The sequence below is a fragment of the Podarcis gaigeae genome (assembly GCF_964106915.1).
Source record: "Podarcis gaigeae genome assembly, chromosome: 15".
Lineage (NCBI taxonomy): Eukaryota > Metazoa > Chordata > Lepidosauria > Squamata > Lacertidae > Podarcis > Podarcis gaigeae.
In genome coordinates this window covers 38,299,340-38,318,752 of record NC_139692.1, presented here as the reverse complement: position 1 = coordinate 38,318,752, position 19,413 = coordinate 38,299,340, and the positions used below count along the sequence as shown (strand labels likewise).

General features: G+C 47.5%; 1 protein-coding gene across 14 annotated transcripts in view; it reads left to right on the top strand.

The window, feature by feature from the left end:
* Positions 1-19,413, top strand: part of CUEDC1 (CUE domain containing 1) — a 62,048-nt gene that overhangs the window by 26,527 nt on the left and 16,108 nt on the right. For 8 of the 14 annotated variants that reach the window (XM_083714743.1, XM_083714748.1, XM_083714749.1 and 5 more), the window contains 3 exons: positions 11,256-11,381; positions 13,782-14,407; positions 17,962-18,089. In XM_083714743.1, the coding sequence (XP_083570869.1) occupies positions 14,117-14,407; positions 17,962-18,089 (419 nt within the window). In that variant the 5' untranslated portion in view covers positions 11,256-11,381; positions 13,782-14,116. Of the gene's footprint in view, positions 1-11,255; positions 11,382-12,151; positions 12,352-13,781; positions 14,408-17,961; positions 18,090-19,413 lie in introns of all 14 variants that reach the window. The other 6 variants (XR_014558344.1, XM_083714747.1, XM_083714742.1 and 3 more) reach the window with 1 other exon arrangement.

The following is a 19,413-nucleotide window of genomic DNA, read 5'->3' as shown; positions in this document are numbered from 1 at the left end:
ACACACACACACACACACACACACACACCCCTCCTGCCTTTTAAGGCTTTCTGTGGAGGCCTTGGGAAGGAGAGAGAGATGTCAAAGGCACAGTTCCCTTTTGCACTCTGTGGGATAACTTTGTGGTGTAGAGCCTGGGGGGTTCTGAGCAGCAATTGGCCCACCGGTGTGATTAAGAAGTGGCAGTTTTAATTGCACATTATACTGCAACCCACCTCCCCTCCCCGTGAACTGCTGCTGGCTGAGGACAACCCAAAGCTCTTGGATCCTCGAAGGACCACCGCCATGAGGAACAGGCCTGTTGACAGTCAGGCCCCCTCCAATGTACAGGGGCGGCACTATATAAATAGCTAAACGCATTGCCTTTATGATTTGTGAGAAATTCCACAGTCAGAGCTACAGGGTCCTGTTTCCTTTTGTACAAGAGAGCTCTGATGATTTATTGTATCCTCGGGGAACATAGGAAGCTGCCTTATTCCTAGTCAGACCATTGCTCCATCTGGCTCCGTATTGTCATCAGAGCAGCCCTCCAGGGTTTCAGACAGGAGTCTTTCGCAGCTGGGGAATTGAACCGAGGACCTTTTGCATGCAAAGCTTGTGCTGTGCCACTTAATGGAAGGCTGTGCAAAACAGGCAGCAAAATGGTTGTTTCTGCGCTGTTGGATTCTCAGAGAGCAACAGTGCCCCTCCCTCTTCCCCTGCGCTTCATGGCTTAGGCTGCTTCTGGCTCAGCTAAACTCCCAGCTCCGTGTCCAGATATATGTGTTTGTAGATGCACCGCTGGTGAAAACGCTCTGATGGATGTCTCATTCCAAAGGCCAGGGGGAGAGATTCCAAGGCCATCAAGGTATGGGGAGATACTTCCATTAGGTAGCTGCCTACCTGTTAGGTTTAGCAGGCAAAACTATGGCAAAGGCTCATTTTGATGAGTAAGTAAGATACCCATACTTAGAACAACATGAAAGCCAGTTCTTCACATTCCAACCCTTCCCATCTCGCAGCTTTGTTCCCCACCTCACCCATCCCTGGACGACTGCAGTTTTGAACCTATTTTGTAGGTTCTTGCATTAAAATAATCGCACAGGGTGGTGTTTTGTTTGTTTTTTAAAATCCCACAGTCATTGCCCTGTGAATAAGGTGCAGACATTTAGTCAATCAGGATGCTTTTAATTAATCAATTGGATGGATTGGCTAAATGTTTGCCTCCTTTAAATTGTATGTGTATTAGTGCCAGTGGGTTTTTTCTGTTGCTACACTTCAGTATGGAGTTCTGGCACCTTTAAAAAAAAAATCCTTCTTATTATTTATTGAACTTACCTGCCACTTTGTACACTAAAACCAAAGTAAAGGTAAAACGGAGTAAAAGCTAAAATGCATTCACGTTTATAAAGAGGCAGGACTAAGACATTCTGCTCACTGAAGGAGGAGGTCTCGCTGGGGAGAACATTCCATAAGCAGGGGGCCACTACTGAGCAGGCCCGTTCTTGTGTTGACACCCTCTGTACTCCCTTGGAGGGGAAATGGGAGAGAAGGGCATCTGGTGAATAATGGGGGTCCGGGTTGGTTCATGCGGAAAGACGCGGTCCTTGTGGTATTGGGTTGATGAACCCCTGATGCTCCAAATCGTTACTTCCCTTCCCACTGAATGGGCCAACTTTGGCATGGGGTAGGCCCACCAACCTGTCAATCATCTGATGTCATAATGATAGTAGATGATTGATACTCGTGGGGGGGGGGCAAATGGCGCACATGAGTAGGCGTTCGACTCTTCACCTGTTGGACAGGGAGTTCAGTCCTTCTTTGTCCAGATTTGGGTGTGTGAGGGAGTTCTGTGCATGGTACCCCCTCATCCACCCAAACTGAGAAGGATTCAGCCCCCCCCCCCAATCAGCTAACTGGTTCGGTGTTGGTGTGTGATAATCCTGTCTTATGTGTTAGTGAAGCAGGCTTTGAGTTACTCGCACCCCGGTTTCTGTGTTACAAAAGCACTGAGTATTGCCTTCACATTCTCGCCGTCCTCCCTTCTTGTAAATCTTATTTCATGTTTGAATTCCCTCAGCTATTTCAAGAATGTCATCCTACTGAGGTCAGATTACTTTCCCATGCAATGTATAGAGAGAGCAAGCCTGCGAGGCATGGCACTTTTCAATTAAGTCCCTTTACTTTTCTCAATTAATTTCTTAATTTAGAAGTATAGGAGGCTGGAATTCTAGTATGGAATAGCAACACATCAGTCACAAGATACAAAGAGGGAGGGGGAACCCCCCCACACTTCAGATATTTTTAGAGGCTGTTCTAGAGAGGGTCAATGCCCCCCAACACATTTTTCTGAAAGCCAGATGTGGTTGTTTGGGTCCTCGCCTTCGTAGCATTGAAGTATTACTTTTTTAAAGACATAAATTTACATTGTGGCTTGAGAGTTGAGCAAATAAGGTTGCAAGACAGATGCTCAGCTAGTGGGGAGGGGGGAAGACACCCACATTCTCCAGGAACGGAGAGACACAGGTTCAAATCCCTGACTAGTCTTGGACCCTGGACCCCAAGGAGGAGACATTGTTTTCCCTGTGTGGCAGGTAACCCAGAGCAGCCGTAGGAACAGAGAGCCCCTTTCCTTCCCACAGTTGCTGTAGCAAAAGTGCTGCCTGGTGACTAACTGTAGGAGGCTAGTAAAACCAGGTCATTTTCTAGATCCCCTGATCCTCTTTGTATGCCCATTCTTTCCATTGCTGTGGTTAGTATCAGTTTGTTCATTTGTTTTCTCAGCTTCTTTCCCCCATTTTGAGGAATACAGACAAACTCTACAATTTGCCATTGGTTCTGCATCCCCTGATGGAGCTTTTACTCTGCTGTGGAGTCTTGGAGGATCAATTATTGTTGGAAAAGTGTGCGTGTGCCTGGTTGTCCCCAGAGGGCTTGCCCATTTCATTTTCTCCTGATTGCTTTGCGTCCCTGCCCCCCAACAACTAGCTTAGTCTCTGCAGCTTAATATATGGCTGAACGGCATTAACAAGGGATCACTCAGGTGCTTTTATTTTATCAGAGTTAGAGGCCAGCGCTCTCCTCCTCCTTCCCCATGTTTTGATGGCATGGCAGCAATGCTCTGAACTGGCACCGGATAGCCAGGAGCTGCCATTTTAATTTCCCACAATGACCCAGAGCAATAGTCCTTCAGTTGCATTGTGGGTAATTTAAATGGTGGATCTCAGACTCGAGACTGTTTTGAAATGGAGGCAGAGAGGCTAAGCAGGTGTTGGTTTGATATGCTGCCACCAGGACCTTGTAAGCAGGGTCTGGCCTTCATAGCAATTACACCCTCAGTGTAGTGAGCAAGAATTTGGGCCTCTGCTTGTGACATACGTATATGGTTTTGCCCTTCTCCGTTTTAACCTCACTGAAAGTGAGTGGCTGGCCCAAGAGAGCTTCATGGGCAGGTCTTCTACCTTAGAAATCATAGAATTGTAGAGTTGGAAGGAACTCCAAGGGCCATCTAGTCCAACCTCCTGCAACCTTCTGTGATTTTGAAGGTGAGCACAAAGCTACTTCAGCAAGTCATTATAAGACATTTAATGTCTTATAACCTTTCCGGTCTCCTGTCATTTAGCAGCACTTCTAGGGATGGGGGATAAATTAGATCCCGTTTGCATTTAAAGGCAAACCTACCTAATTCACAGTCCCCAAAACAGTACCTGAACTGAAACACAGTCATTCTTCAAAATGGGCTCGTGTTTAAATTTTGCAATTCAGTTCTCCAGCTAAGGAATGTGTACAGAATGCGTATATTAGTGAAAATACATGATATTAGGCAAAACTGCTTTGCAAACATGTGCCTATTAGGAGAAATTCGCACTAAGATGCTGATGGATGAGACCTTTACTTTTTTCAACAAAACAAACAAAAATAAATTGGAAACTTATATGCAGATGTGGAGAACTGAAGACTGGAAAAATAAGAAACGGAGAGACGCTGAAATTGACAGTTCTAAGGAGAGGCTCTTTTGCACAACACTGAGCTTGGTAGGCTTAGGAGGTTCGTTTTTGCAGCCTTCTGCTCACTGTGTGGGGGGGATTATGCTCCCAGCCCTGGTAAGGAGGACAGAGGGGAGTTTCCACGCCCGGCTTCTGCCACCTCTGCAAACCAAAGACAGGTGTTCGAAGTCTGAGCCGACGTGGTATTAAATGCTTTGGACTCCCACATACAAAGATCAGCTGTCAGGAATCTGCACAACTCACGCAGGCCTGCCCAGGTCCATGGCACGATGACGCAAAGGACAGGGAGGCAAATGTATTCCATGGGTGTGTGACCCAGTTTTGCCTTTCGGAGGGAACGTCTTGTCAACTTTTTGCTGGTGTGAATTGCTTGTAGCGACGCCCTTCCTCAGAATTCAGCTGCTGCTCCAGAGTCTCAAGGGGTTATGTCTGGAAGGGCATGTGTGGCATGCATGCATCTATCTTCTTTTTAGTGTACCTGTTGGCAAATACATCCATGCTGACACTTAAGGCCACATCCACATCATCTGCACTCTCACACCTCTTTAAACTGTCATGGCTTTCCCCAAAGCATCCTGGGGCACTGTACCATCCTGGGGGACAGGTGCTGAGAGTTGGGTGGAGACCCATGATCCCTCACAGAGCTACAATTCCCAGAGTTCCCTGCAAAGAGGGATGAATTCATCATCATTTTTAATTTCTATCTTACAATACTCAAGGTGGTTTACAAGCTGAAGAAACAAAAAATGTACATCTTATAACAATCTAATGCAATACAAAAATGTGATAATAAAACATAACTATAAAATAGGCAACCTCCTTCAAAAAAGTATCATTCAACAATCATTATAATAGTATAAAATAATAATATCAACATACAAAAGTTAAACAGAAATCCACTCAACAGTTACAATAATATCTAAGCTATAATCAATAAAACAACGGCAAGCCACAGTACATAAAACAATACAATACACATTGAGAAGCAGAGGGTAGAGCAAGGCAGGTGGAAGGAGGAGGCCTTGCCTGGTGGCATCTCTCCCCTCACAGAATTGTTAAACTACTGTGGGGGATTATAGCTCTGGGGTCTAAGTGTCTAGGAAGCTGCCTTATCAGCAGGCCAGATCAGTGACCCATCTAGCCCAATATTTGCTATAGAGACTAGCAGCTAATCTCTAGACTTTCAAGACAAGTTTACCTCATTCATTCAGGGACTTTCTGCATGCAAAGCCAAATGCTGCACAATCCTTTTCCTGTCTCAGCCGGCTGGTGGCCCTCTCGATGCCAGCAAATTGGTGCTGTAGAGTTCACTCTCGCAAGTGGTAGTTACGGCCACCAACTTGGATGGCTTTAAAAGAGGACCTGGACAAATTCATGGAGGAGGAAACTGTCAAGTGGCTACCAGGCCCAATGGTCATGTTTGGCCTTCATGGTCAGGGGCAGTAATGCTTGTGAATACCAGTTTCTGGAACAGCCGGAGAGAGGGCTCTTGTGTTCAAGCTCTTCTTGAGGATTTCCCACAGGCATTTGGTTGGCGGCTGTGAGGATGTTGGACTAGATGAACCGTTATTCATTATTTATTATATTTCTATACCGCCCTTCATCCGAGGATCTTGACAGGGTGGTTTACAATACGAAAACACAAAAATGCACACCATAGTAACAAACAGAAACAATAACCCCCCACAGTATTTTACTGTTCTTGCGTCATGTTCAATTCATTTAAAATATCAACAGCTTCTGTTTTTCTACTTCTACTGGTCAACTGTTCTCCGGATGCAACCGCTGGCTTCATCTCGCTTTTTTAATATTTAGCAGTCATTTATGCCTTCCTTTATAAGCAATTTTTAAAAAGTGCTTCCTTAATGTTGTTTCATTAATTCCCTTCTTGAATTGGAGGGCTAGAAAGCTAATCAGTTCATGTGGAGCGGGATTGGTTTACAAATAATTAGCAGAGGATTTTGTGCCAAATACCAGAAGCTAGAACTCCACAGCAGAAAATTTAAGATGATGAACATGGTCTCTTAGCCAGATTTTTAAACTACAGTGGTGCCTCGCAAGACGAAATTAATTCGTTCCGCAAGTCTTTTCGTCTTGCGAGTTTTTCGTCTTGCGAAGCACGGTTTCCCATAGGAATGCATTGAAAATCAATCAATGCGTTCCTATGGAAACCGCCTTCAGACCAGGTTTGGGGACAGTCTGTCCCCCGACCTCTTCTGAAGGCCGACGGGGGGGCGAAAGTCTTTGCTTCCCCCCCCCCTTCCCGGGACAGCGGAGACTTCTCCGCTGTCCTGGGGCGATTTTAAAATGCTGGCGGGCGGCAGCGAAGCCTTCGCTGCCGCCCGCCAGCATTTTAAAAACCCCGGGACAGCGGAGGACTTCTCCGCTGTCCGGGGTGATCTTAAAATGCTGGCGGGCGGCAGCGCTGCCGCCCGCCAGCATTTTAAAATCCCCCGGGAAGGCAGGCAGGGGGGACAAAGACTTTTGCCCCCCACCCGCCTTCAGAAGAGGTCCAGAGGGCTCTCCAAGCTGCGGATAGCAGCCTGCTGCCCCGCGCGAGGGGCAGACATTCGCAGCTTGGGGAGCCCTGCAGGACTTCCCCGCAGGGCTCTCCAAGCTGCGGATAGCAGCCTGCTGCCCCGCGCGAGGGGCGCTCTTAAGCAGAGCGCCCCTCGCGCGGCGCAGACATTCGCAGCTTGGGGAACCCTGCAGGACTTCCCCGCAGGGCTCTCCAAGCGGCGAATGTCGGCCCCGCGCGAGGGGCGCTCTGCTTAAGAGCGCCCCTCGCGCGGGGCAGCAGGCTGCGCACCTTCCCCTCTGTTCCCGGACCTGTCCTGAAGGCTTGCGGTGGGAGGAGGGCTTTCCTCCCCACCGCCAACATTCAGAATGCTGTTCTGAATGTTGGCGGTGGGGAGGAAAAACCCTCCTCCCACCGCAATCCCCGGGAACAGAGGAGAAGCGCTGCGCACCTTCCCCTTTGTTCCCGGACCTGTCCTGAAGGCTTGCAGTGGGAGGAGGGCTTTCCTCCCCACCGCCAACATTCAGAATGCTGTTCTGAATGTTGGCGGTGGGGAGGAAAAACCCTCCTCCCACCGCAAGCCCCGGGAACAGAGGAGAAGCCCTTCGCGCCTTCCCCTCTGTTCCCGGACCTCCCACCGCAAGCCTTAGGACAGGTCCGGGAACAGAGGAGAAGGCGCGCTGCGCTTCCCCACTGTCCCCGGAGATTTCCCTATGGGCTTTCGTCTTGCGAAGCAAGCCCATAGGGAAATTCGTCTTGCGAAGCCGCTAAAAAATCGGAAAACCCTTTCGTCTTGCGGGTTTTTCGTTTAGCGAGGCATTCGTCTTGCGGGGCACCACTGTAAATGGTTGAAATGTCTGTCCCCCCCCCCCCGCCCCCACTAAAGCACTCTCAGTGATTTTTGTTTGCTTGCGTAGAATAATGGCTTCCAATCTGAGAGCAGCAAGGCTTCCATGCCACTGCATAATGAAGCGCCGTAATGATCAGGTGACGTGGCCATGGATAGCAATTGGTGGAGGGGAGGAGCCAAATGGCAGTCAGTCCTAGCTGAGCCAATGGAGGGTCCCTCCCTGTCTCACCTCTTCCTCGTTGACTGCCATGTGGCCACCCAGCCTCTGCTTAAAAACCTCCAATGAAGGAGAGTCTGCCACTTCCCATAGGAGTCTGTTCCACTGTCAATCAGCTCTTATTGTCAGAAAGTTTCTATATTGTTAGAATCTCCTTTCTTGTAACTTGACTCCATTGGTTCAGGTCCTGCCCTCCAGAGCAGTTGAAAACAAGCTTGCTCCATCTTCCATGTGACAGCCCTTTAGATATTTGAAAATGGCTATGAGATCTCCTCTCAGTCTCCTCTTTACCAGGCCAAACATACCCAACTCCCTCAACCATTCCTCATAAGGCTTGGTTTCAAAAACCCTTTATCATCTAGGTTGCCCTCGTCTGCAAATGTTCCAGATTGCCAACATCCTCCTTAAATTGTGGTGCCCAGAACTGAACACAGTACTCTAGGTGTGGTCTGACTAAGGCACAGTAGAATAGTACTATTACTTCCCTTGATCTGGACACTTAACTTCTGTTGATGCAGCCTAGAATAGTGCTCATTAACTGTGTTTGCTGCTGCATCAAACCCGCCTCCTCGCTTTGTCCTGGGGCAGGCGCTCAGCAGCATAAAAATCGAGGTCGCTGCTGGCGAGCACATTTCTGGTCTCTTGTGCAAGGGTTCTTGAGAATTTCCAACATTTCTTTGCACTGGAATGGGTGGAATAGCTTTGAATGGAGCGCGTGGGAGGCTTTATTGGCCCGATGAAAACCTGCACACATGCCAAAAGCTGTGAATGAACAGTTAACATGCCTGTGCGGGGGGAGAAGCATGTGTTCAAGGGCCCTCTATGAGGCATTCGTGGACAAATTGCAGAAGGGCGCAATATGGTTGTGATCCGTTTTGAAAAATGGCAGCGGGTGCGTGCCAGGTTTTTTCTAGGGCCGTCTGCGTAATGGTGAGGGTGATTATTATCCAGGCGCTGTTCTGTATTATCCAAGTGGGGGGGATGGAATGACATAGAAACCGTGAACACCTAGCTGTTTCCAGCAACGGGTGGGGGGGCAGGGGGCTTATATTGAAATAATGCCAGGCGATCAACCAGGTTGCTGCATTTCAGGGTATGAAAGAGAATAATTCCCCATCTTGCTGGGAGCCGACAGCTGTGCTACAGCTGTAATCCTGCTCTGATTGACCTCCGTGCTTAGAGACTGCCTACCTCGGAGTGCCAGATGCTGAGGGCAAGCAGCAGAGAATGCCCCATCTCCCTGGAAGCTGCTGGGTGCAGAGAAAAACGTTGGACTGGATGGGACCTTTTGGCCTAGTCCAGCAGGGTTGTCTTCTTATAAGCCCCCGGAGAGAGTGCCTAGAACAGGAGTGGGGATCCTCAAGCCCTGGGGGGCTGAATGTGGCCCTCCAGGCATTTCTGTCTGGCCCTCAGAACTCTCCCTAGGCCAGGCAGAGGTTTGTTCCAGCTCTGCCTGGAGATTTAGTGGATTGAACCTTGGACCTTCTGAATGTGAAGCAGATACCCCAGTTGGTTAGAGCATGGTGCTGATAATGCCAAGGTTGCAGGTTCAATTCCCATTTGGGACAGCTGCATATTCCTGCATTGCGGGGGGTTGGACTAGATGATCCTCAGGGTCCCTTCGAACTCTACAATTCTATCCTTCCTTCCTTCCTTCCTTCCTTCTTGTAGCTGAGCCCACTCTTTTGAGCTAAGACACTTTTCTGATAAGTAAACTGGGAAGTCCTATCGCCTTTGCTGGAATGCCTCTTTCTGGAGGCGTGCTAAATTCACGTCCAGCGGTGAACAATACAAAGCAAAAGTTGTTTGTGCAAGTGAGCACTCAGAACAGGATGCAAAAGAGACACGGGTGAACCAGTTTTGTTCCTCTGCGAGCGTGTAATAACCCGCTCCGTGGCACCTTGGAGATGTTCACTTAATTGAATTCAGTCTGCCGTCAGCTTAACGTCCCTTTGCTTGGTTGTTAATGAGACTGGTACTAAGGCTCCTTGGCTCCTTCCGCAGCTTGCAGCAGGAAAGCTCCAAAGGCTTGCATGGAAATGTTCAATTTGCTTGGGCTATTCCTTGAAATCCATTCAAAAGCCAAAGCATCTGCAAGGCAGATGAGCGTTGGGCCTGCAGAGAAGTAGCCACCTTGAAACATAACAGAAGTGGTTCGGGGTTTTTTGGGGGGGGGGGGTTTAAGGACCTCTCCAGATGTCTTTTATTGTGCATTCGTGATTATTTGTGATCACAATAATTTGGGGGCAGGTATATGCAATCCCACTTTGTTCCTGCAAAAGCTTTGAAGCAGTCATGCTGCCTTTATTTCCAATTGGTGCCTTTTGCATAACTTCCTGCTGAAGCGCTGTAACTTTATATGAACAACAAGAAGAAGAGTTTGGATTTGATATCCCGCTTTATCACTACCCGAAGGATTCTCAAAGCAGCTTACATTCTCCTTTCCCTTCCTCCCCCACAAAAAAACACTCTGTGAGGTGAGTGGGGCTGAGAGACTTCAGAGAAGTGTGACTAGCCCAAGGTCACCCAGCAGCTGCATGTGGAGGAGCGGAGACGTGAACCCGGTTCCCCAGATTATGAATCTACCGCTCTTAACCACTACACCACACTGGCTCTCACCACAGATGTTATGCTTTCATGGTGCTATAGTGAAGGAGTGACCCTCCCATGGCAAAAATGTGGTAACATCATGGAATCATCACAGAACGACTAATAAAGTTGAATGATGTGTGGATGGTCCAGTATATTGGTGGTCCAGTATATTGGTGGTCCACCACCAATGCACTGTAACTGCATCAATGATGTGATGCCGAATACTCATGGCAAGAAAACAATAACCCTTTAGCCTGGAGGTATTTGGGTTGAGCCTCCCATGCTCAACCCAACTTTCTCACCAGAGTGTCTTCCTTTGAAGGTTGGTGACCAAGCTGCTTGGTTGAGAACAAACTCGCATATGAAGCAGGTGAAAAGCCACACCCACCCAAGGCCTAGTCTCTGCAGCTCCTACGCTCTGTGTAAAAACTGGACTGGAACTGTTCCATGCTCTGCTAATCTGGAACACATAAAACCTGGTCTGGATTCCCATAACATTGCAACCACCACCACCTCCCAGAATAAGGGCCACACCAGGAGTGTTTGTTCAAGGAGGATGTCGGGTATAGTCATGCAATGCCAGTGGTATCGAATTTGCCCTCCAATGGTGCTCCCCCCTCCAACCCGAGGATTCTGGGTTGTTTTAGAGGGTCCCAGCTGGAACTGCCTGTGGTTTCTTTATTTTCTGGCTAGTGGAGCAGGGAGCTGGTGCTTAATCTACGAGGCTCCCTGCTCAAGACCCACTGAGCAGAAGGGCCCTGTGGATTATGCCCCATGGGTCAGACCTCTCTGTGGATCCTTTGACAACTTTTGACAAATCGTTTTCTAGTTACTGCCAACATGTGATAAAACGAAGCTCCCTAATATGAAGAAATTGTGATGGCATATTTACAAGATGTAATAATTGTGAAATAGCAAAATGCACCCTGAATTCCCACTGAAAGTTGTTGGAGAAGGTTTGTCTACATGCCAGCCTTGTTTTGCTGGTTGGGGTCTTTTTTTTGCCGCTTTACTTTCCCTGCGAAACATTCCCCCACAACCGTTCAGCAAACTAAGGAATGACATAGCACTAACACAAGCATTTTCTTACAGGTTGCTATGGTTCCCCCACTCTTGGTCTGAACAGGCAATGAAAGAATCTCCCTCTCCTGGTAACAAGTAGCTTTCCTGGAATCGCTGGAGAATGAGATGGCGGTGCTGCCTCTGTGAATTATCCCGGTAAGTCTTCTATGTATTCCAAAACAGTTCAGCTGAAAACACAAGGTTTCCCCCCCTCTAATAAATTCATTTTATAAGAAGAGTTCTACGGTGACAGGCCATAACCAAAACCATAATTTAATTGGAAAATCTGCTGGATTATACAGTCTTCAGTAAGCACCAGAAGTTCTGGCCTCAGTTGCATGACATCGGACCCCTAATCGGCCCTGGTGGCTATGAGCTGTGCATCTGAGCTGTGGGGGGAAGAGTATAGGTAGCTGGTGCAAGCTTTTGAGCAGCACAGTTAGGGGCTGGCTGTGCTCTGCCCCCAACAGCAGCCTCCAGGGCAGGGCAAAAAGGACCAGTTAGGGAAGCCTCCATTTTCTGGAATCAAAGAAGAGCCCTGCTAGATGAGACCAGAGATCTCTCTAGGCCGGTGTTTATCAATCTGCAAGGTTTTTCTTTTTCATAACAATTCATCTGCATTTCAATGCAGTTGCCCTCCGTACATTCTGCCCGGCCCTCACCACTCACTGGCCCTGCTTCACACCCCTGTAGTTCCCTGCCTGTAGAACAGTGCTTTCCAAACTTGGGTCTCTAGCTGTTGTTGGACTACAACTCCCATCATCCCTGACCACAGGTCCTGCAAGCTAGGGGTGATGGGAATTGTAGTCCAACAATAGCTGGGGACCCAATTTTGCAGGGAGTCCCATAATGGGCGGAATTGGAGCAGACGACAGGCAAAGGTGACTCATTCTCCTTTTGTCCCCATCCTCTTCCCCATTGCCTAGGTCTACAAGGGCAACACAGACTACTGTATAAGGAGGAGGCAGTTGGAAGGCAGGGCCACCTCCGGGCGGGCAGGTGGAGGCTGAGTTCAGACTGAGGTTAGTGGGGCAGCACCCCACTCGTCCTACCAGACCAGCCTCCCGTGTTTCCAAGAATAATTCAGAGCGTTAAAAGGCTGCAGTTTTATTGCTGACATGAATCGGTTAGTACAAGAACAGAACATCTGTGCATAATATGTGTGCGTGATAAGAGAATTGTTAACGCATGGGTAAATTTTGCAGCTTATTGCTTTGCCTAATGGTGTTAAGTCGGCCTGCACGCTGTCTCGCTAAGAGGTCCTAATGACATTTCTTTTTCCTTTGCGTACACACACACACACACACACACTATTAATATGGTTCTATTATCTCGTTGGCTTTTGAAATCTTCTGCCTGCCACGTAATGGAAATGAGATAATGTGATGGAACGCTCCCCCCCCCCCAAAAAAAACCCTGCCCAATTCATTCCTGATGTAATTTCATCCATCAGTGGAGTCTGTACCAGAAATAAATGGTATTTTCTTTCTGTGTTTTCAAAGGGGGGAAAGGCAATACTAATAATTGAATTGGTGGTGCTTTCTGCTCTTGTGGATTTGAGGTATTTAACAGCAAAGCAAAATACTATGGGTTGCGTCTAGTGTTAAGTCATGCTCAGAGTTAGACCAGTTGAAAATAATGGGCATATTTAACACAAGTCCATTGGGCAGTATCCAGCAAACGTGTCCTTTCAGCTCAAGGATTTCTACTTTTGCTGCCTTTTCTTCCCCATTCATGCCCCGTGCCCTTAGTGCTGCATTGAGTAAAACCCACCAACTTCAGTGGGTCAGCTCGGAATAGAACTTGCTTGATTGAATACAACCCTATGAGGCACATTTCTGCAACATGTCTTGACGTATTGTTTTTCTATCAATTTTGTTTGCTTTATATATTTTCTTTTTAACACTGAAATTTTAACACAACCAACGTAGCAAAAAGAGAGTTGTTTAATTTTCCTGCTATGCAATTGTGGACACATTTATTCAGTTATTTTAAATTAGACGCTTGCTCTAGTATCTTCTTCCTTTTTGATGCTGCAAAAATCCACTTCATCTTGTTTTTTAAACACATTTATATCCAGGCTTGCCAGCCTCTAATTTCAAAAGCAAGAGCCGCAGCTCATTAATAGCACATCTGCCTTGCATGCAGAAGATCCCAGATTCAATCTCCAGCATCTTCGGGGAGGGCTGGGGGAGACTCCCTGTTTGAAACCCTGGAGAACTGCTACCAGTCATTGTCGACAATACTGAGCTAGATGTCAACAGGTCTGACTCAGTATGATCCCAAAAGTAATGGCACACTTGGAGGAGGCGAGAGGCATAGCCAACAAGAAACCTCCCTCTCTCATTATACCAGAACTCAGGGACATCCAGTGAAGTGGAAAGTTTGTTTAGATGTTTGAATAAATTTTATTTGAGGATTTCCACCCCCAAACTCAGCTCAAATTCTGCCAATTCCCAGTTGTCTCAGGAGTTGTGTGGGCAGGTGAACTGTTTAAAACAAGCTATCTCTGGTTACATTTCTCGCACAAAATAAAAAAATATTTTTATTTTTCAGTCAAACATGTTTCTGAGGCTTCGGACGCCGTACTGAAGGGCCTTCTCTCGGACTGTGGTAGATTCCTGTGGTAGATTCACCTTGGTCCGAAATTCTCCAGGCTTATTCAGCATCGCCAATGTCCCGCCATTTTGTTGTGGATTACTGGCTAGCAGCGCTGGAAGATGTCGACGTAGCTTCTTGACGACAAATCTGGAAGGCAGACTGCGTGCCTCCTCACCTTTTCTTCCTCCTGGCCTGGGGATTTATATGTTTATTCTCTTTCCTTCCTTTCTACCTCAAAAGCTGGTTTGAAAAAAAAAAGTCTAAACATTTTCCAAAAGCAGATATCAAAAATGACAAGTCTGTTCCGGCGGAGCAGCAGCAATGGCAGCTCGAGGAACGGCTCCTCTGCCCAGGAACTCAACAACAGCCGCCCCGCAAGGCAAGTCCGGCGGCTGGAATTCAACCAGGCCATGGAAGATTTCAAGACTATGTTTCCAAACATGGATTATGACATCATTGAATGTGTCTTGAGGGCGAACAATGGCGCAGTGGATGCCACCATTGACCAGCTGTTGCAGATGAACTTAGACGGCAGCGGGTATGACGACAGCTCGGATTCAGATGACAGTATTCCTCCTGAGGTAAACCTCACTGTGTTGTGGAGGCCGTCCGCAAAACGCCCTCTGGTGGACCCCTCCTTATGCTTGCGTGCCATGCATACCCAACATGGCAGTGCTTCTTCGATTGCTGCTGGGTGTCCTCTGTTTTTACTGCTGTGGGGCATTGTGGGAAGTGAAAATGGTGGCTGCCCAGCCCAGCAGTGAATACTGGGGGGAATGGGGAAATCCAATAAAAGGTGCCAAGGCTGGTGCCAGCCATGATGCTTTGTGGGTGTTTCCTAGCTGATGTTCCAGGGGTCGGCTGTTTTTCTTGTGTGGAGAAAATAAAACTAGAGGATTTGGGGGAGCAGGGAACTATGGAGTCAACAAACTGGACTGTGATTGCTGAGGTGGTGGTTGTATTTTATACTACGCTTTGTCATGCTGCTTTGTTTCTAATCAGTGAATATCCTGTAACTTGCTGCGGAAAGACTGAAACTTTTTAGACCCCAAATGTTCTGGTTCTCTCCCCTCCCAAAATTTGCTGCATTAATGCCATGTGGTAGCATTGGAGAAGCGTTGTGGAATGACTGATAGAGCGGAATAAACCCGCCACTAATGCATTGTTGCTGCGTGAGGATCGTATTACTTTTATAAGTCTGTGTTTCGCACTCTACTCCATTTTAAGCCATTTGTTGTTTTCTTCTAGGTTTTAGGATTATTATTTTTTAATAGAATGTTGTGGGATTTTTCCGCTCCCTCCCTATTTATATAGATAGCTTAGCAGTTTGAAGTGTATACACTGGTACCTCGGGCTACATACGCTTCAGGTTACAGACTACGCTAACCCAGAAATAGTGCTTCAGGTTAAGAACTTTGCTTCAGGATGAGAACAGAAATTGTGCTCCGGTGGTGCGGCAGCAGCGGGAGGCCCCATTAGCTAAAGTGGTGCTTCAGCTTAAGAACAGTTTCAGGTTAAGAACGGACCTCCGAAACGAATTAAGTACTTAACCTGAGGTACCACTGTATAGCAGTATATATTTAAAATAAATAAATACACTAGTTCCTCCTGCCCTGCCCCGTCCCATGTTTTGGATTACAACTCCCATCCGCCTGAACCGAGACAGAAAAATTCTATAAAAATATAAGATGAGCAGTGCTGGATCAGGCCAGTGGCCCATCCAGTCCAACATCCTATAATTGCAGTGGCAACCGGATACAAGTGGGAAGCTCTCAAGCACGATCTGTGCACAGGAGCACTCTCCCGTCTTGTGGTTTCCAGCAACTGGTATTCAGAAGCATAACCAGCCAGGATGAATTTAATCTAGTCCTTTTTTGAGGCCCATCCAATTTGGCATCCATCCTACCTCCTTCAGGGGCAAGTTCCATAGTTTAACTCTGCACTGCATGAAAAAGTCTACTATCCTGAATGTTCCAACATTCAGCTTCATTGGCTGCCCATGAGTCCCAAACACTACGGCAGCCTTCCTTCATAAGGGCTCCATCTCCTTGGTCATTTTGGTTGCCCTTCCCTGAGCCTTTTCCAACACTACAATATCTTTTTTGAGGTGAGGCGCCCATTCCAAATGTGGTCACACCATGGATTTGTATAACAGCATTAGGATATTGGGTTCCTTTTCATATGGGGTCAATGTCCTTCATTGAGCTCTCTACTGTGACTGACTACAACAGGCATAGGCAAACTCGGCCCTCCAGATGTTTTGGGACTACAACTCCCATCATCCCTACCTAACAGGACCAGTGGTCAGGGATGATGGGAGTTGTAGTCCCAAAACAGCTGGAGGGCCGAGTTTGCCTATGCCTAGACTGCAAGATCTCCTGTTCCTGGTCAGCCACTGCCAGGTCAGGCCACACACAGGTTTACGGGTTTGGGGCTCTCCTGTTAATAAATAAGGAGCACAAATGTTATAGGGCATTAAAGGATAACATCTCCCGCACCCATGTGGACCTTAAGAATGGCAGTAGGAAAAACTATGTGCAAGAGCTTTGGAGTGAAGAAAAAGACAGGGCAGGGGGGGGGAGAGAGAAAGGGATGACAACATCAGAGCAGCCACGGTGAGATGAAGCCAACGGCCTCACATTCTTTCAAAGCAGATCTGACAAGGGCAGCCTGTGTGTCGCGCTTGGTTAGAGGGACAACTGCAAGCGGGTTTCATGTTGCGTGAATAGCTCATTGACTATTTGCGGATTTGAAAACATCCTGGCAAGATGATAGCACACGCTCCATGCTCCAAGGCTGCCAGGATCTTGGTGGAGTTGAAACTCTCTTTTTTTCTCTAGTAGCGGGAGACGTCAGGTGTGGAGGGGCACGTCCTGCCTTGGGGTGACTTAAGGCCAAGCGGCCGGTTGTCTGCCCAGTCTTGGAGTTCCCCCAGGGGTCTACCCGACTCACGGCCCTCGCAAGATGCATTCAGCCTGGCGGGGCCTCCAGAGGGCAATGGGAGCCTGGTTGTATCGTGTGTTTGAGCCTGCAGAAGCAGAGGCTGTTGTGAAGCACCTGTCAGGTCCTGAAAGGTGGCTATTGAAGTGTATTTAGCTGTGTGGCGTCATAAGATGTTTAGCCTTCCTCTGCTGCAGTGCTTTCCAAACTTGGCCCTCCAGCTGTTTTTGGACTACAACTCCCATCATCCCTAGCTAGCAGGGCCAGTGGTCAGGGATGATGGGGGTTGTAGTCCAAAAACAGCTGGTGACCCAAGTTTGGAAAGCACTTCTCTACAGGCAGGGAGCCTCAGGTGCGTGAAGCAGAGGTGTGAAGCAGGGCTCGTGGGTGGTGAGGGCCGAGGAGAGTTCTGGGGGCCAGGTAGAATGTATGGAGGGCAACTGCACTGAAATGCTGATGAGTTGTCATGAAAAAGAAAAACCTTGCAAATTGCTGCAGAAATGTGGAGAGTGAATTTATGGTTGAAAAAATGAGAGACTAAGTGGACAGAAAGTTCTTCCATGACTTGTCCCTTGCTGCCCCCTCCCTTAACCCCCATTTGCTACTTTTAACCTTCTGCAGATCTTTTGAGTTCATTTTTCCTTTGGCCTTCTGCTGTGTCAGTTCCCACTTCCCCTGCCCTTCATTTTATAGAGTCGCCAGTAGCTTTTCAAACAACAACAAATTAAGAGCTGCCTTCTTTTAGTGAAAGCGAGGAAGCCACAGCCATGAGACCTTAGTGGGGATGTCATAGAATTTGGTCAGAAATGGGAGCATAAATTGCCACAATTTATATATATATTTTTCATCTCATGTCGGGAACAGTATTTATGGTTGTATTTTTAGTCTGCAAACCTTATGGAAAGGATTGTGTTACTGTCTGTATCGTTTTTGACATTGCCCTTCTACTGAAATGCATTAATATGAATAATGATATCAATTGCACAAGTTTTGGCCCTAGCAAATAGAGAGGCAGTTAATATAGGTCTTAGCAGAAGTCAAACTGTAGCAGAACAGAAACGCTGCTGATTGCAGTGAGCACAATCACTGCCTCCTTTACATCCCTAGTCCTCACCGTTTCTGCACTTCTCGGATCTCTATAATTTGCAAAGCCATTCTAAATTCTGTCTCCTTCTACCTCTCTCATTTGATTCAGATTTTGGAACGGACTCTAGAACCTGACAGTTCAGATGAAGAGCCGCCTCCGGTTTACTCTCCCCCCTCCTACGACATGCACGTGTTTGACCGACAGTACCCACAGGCTCCCCCGACACCACCTCCCAGGTAAGCAGGCTAAACTCTTATTTGGAGTTCACAAAATTCTAATGCATTTTGTTCAGCAATCAGGCGATTTGCACGAGCTGTCCGTCTGAGGCATAAAGTGCGTTAAGAGCGGAGTGAAAAATAGCTGAATCCACAACATCTGGCCCACTAATCCAGTCTTGCAATTAAGCACTAGCCTGGTAGCCATAGGCAACCAGGAGTTTCATGTAAACAAGTAACCAGGCTGGCAGAGGAGGAATGGAATATTCCATCCTTCCTCTGTGTGTGCCACAGAAACCAAGCAGAGCGAAGCCCCCCTCCTCTGCACACAGTCCGTGGAGATTAGGAGAGCAGGGCAGGATGTTAGAAGCAGGGGTTTCATCACCAGCTGAAGATCACAGGCCTTTGGAAGCTACCCCCCTCCCGCCCCATCTTCAGCTAAAAGCAAGCTGCTAAGAGGATGCTTCAATGCAGGGACTCTCCTGGGCTGTGTGGAACCGGCTGCTGTTTGCATCTCGGGATGATGGAGGATTCCCACGCAAACAGAAACTGCTGCAGTTCATGTTTTCGTCTGTAGCCAGGAACGGAAATAATGCAGTTATACAAATCTATGGTGCGGCCGTATTTGGAATATTGTTCACAGTTGTGGTTGCCTCACTTCAAAAACAGTATTGTGGACTTGCAAAGGGTTCAGAAAAGGGTGACCCAAATGATCAAGGGGATGATCCCCTTTGGGTCTTTTTAGTTTGGAGGAAAGGTGAATAAGAGGTGACATGATGCAAGTTCATAAAATGATACATGGCATAAAGCAACTAGATAGAGAAAGGTTTTTCTCCCTCTCTCATCAAACTCTCATCCACTGAAGCTGAACGCTGGAACGTTCAGGACAAATAAAGGAAAGTTCTTGTTCATGCAGCACAGTGTTAAACTATGGTACTCCCTCCCACAGGAAGGACTGGTGGCCACCAACTTGGATGGCTTTAAAAGAGGATTAGACAAATTGGTAGAGGAGGAGGCTATCAGTGGCTACAAGCCATGCTGGCTATACTCTGTCTGCACCATCAGAAGCAGGAATGCTTCTGAAAACCAGTTGCTGGAAACCGCAGGAGGAGACAGTGCTTTTTTACTCGGGTCCTGCTTGACCATTTCCCACAGGCATCTGGCTGGCCACTGTGAGAACAGGATGGTGGACTAGATGAGCCACTGGCCAGATCCAGCATGCTCTTCTTATGAGCCAAGCCAATGTGATCTGCGTTCCTCCACGCAGTGCTGTTTTTAAGTCTCAAACAATATGTAATTAATGACTTTATTTCAGCACATTGTGACATTTTCTTTACCTTGAAAT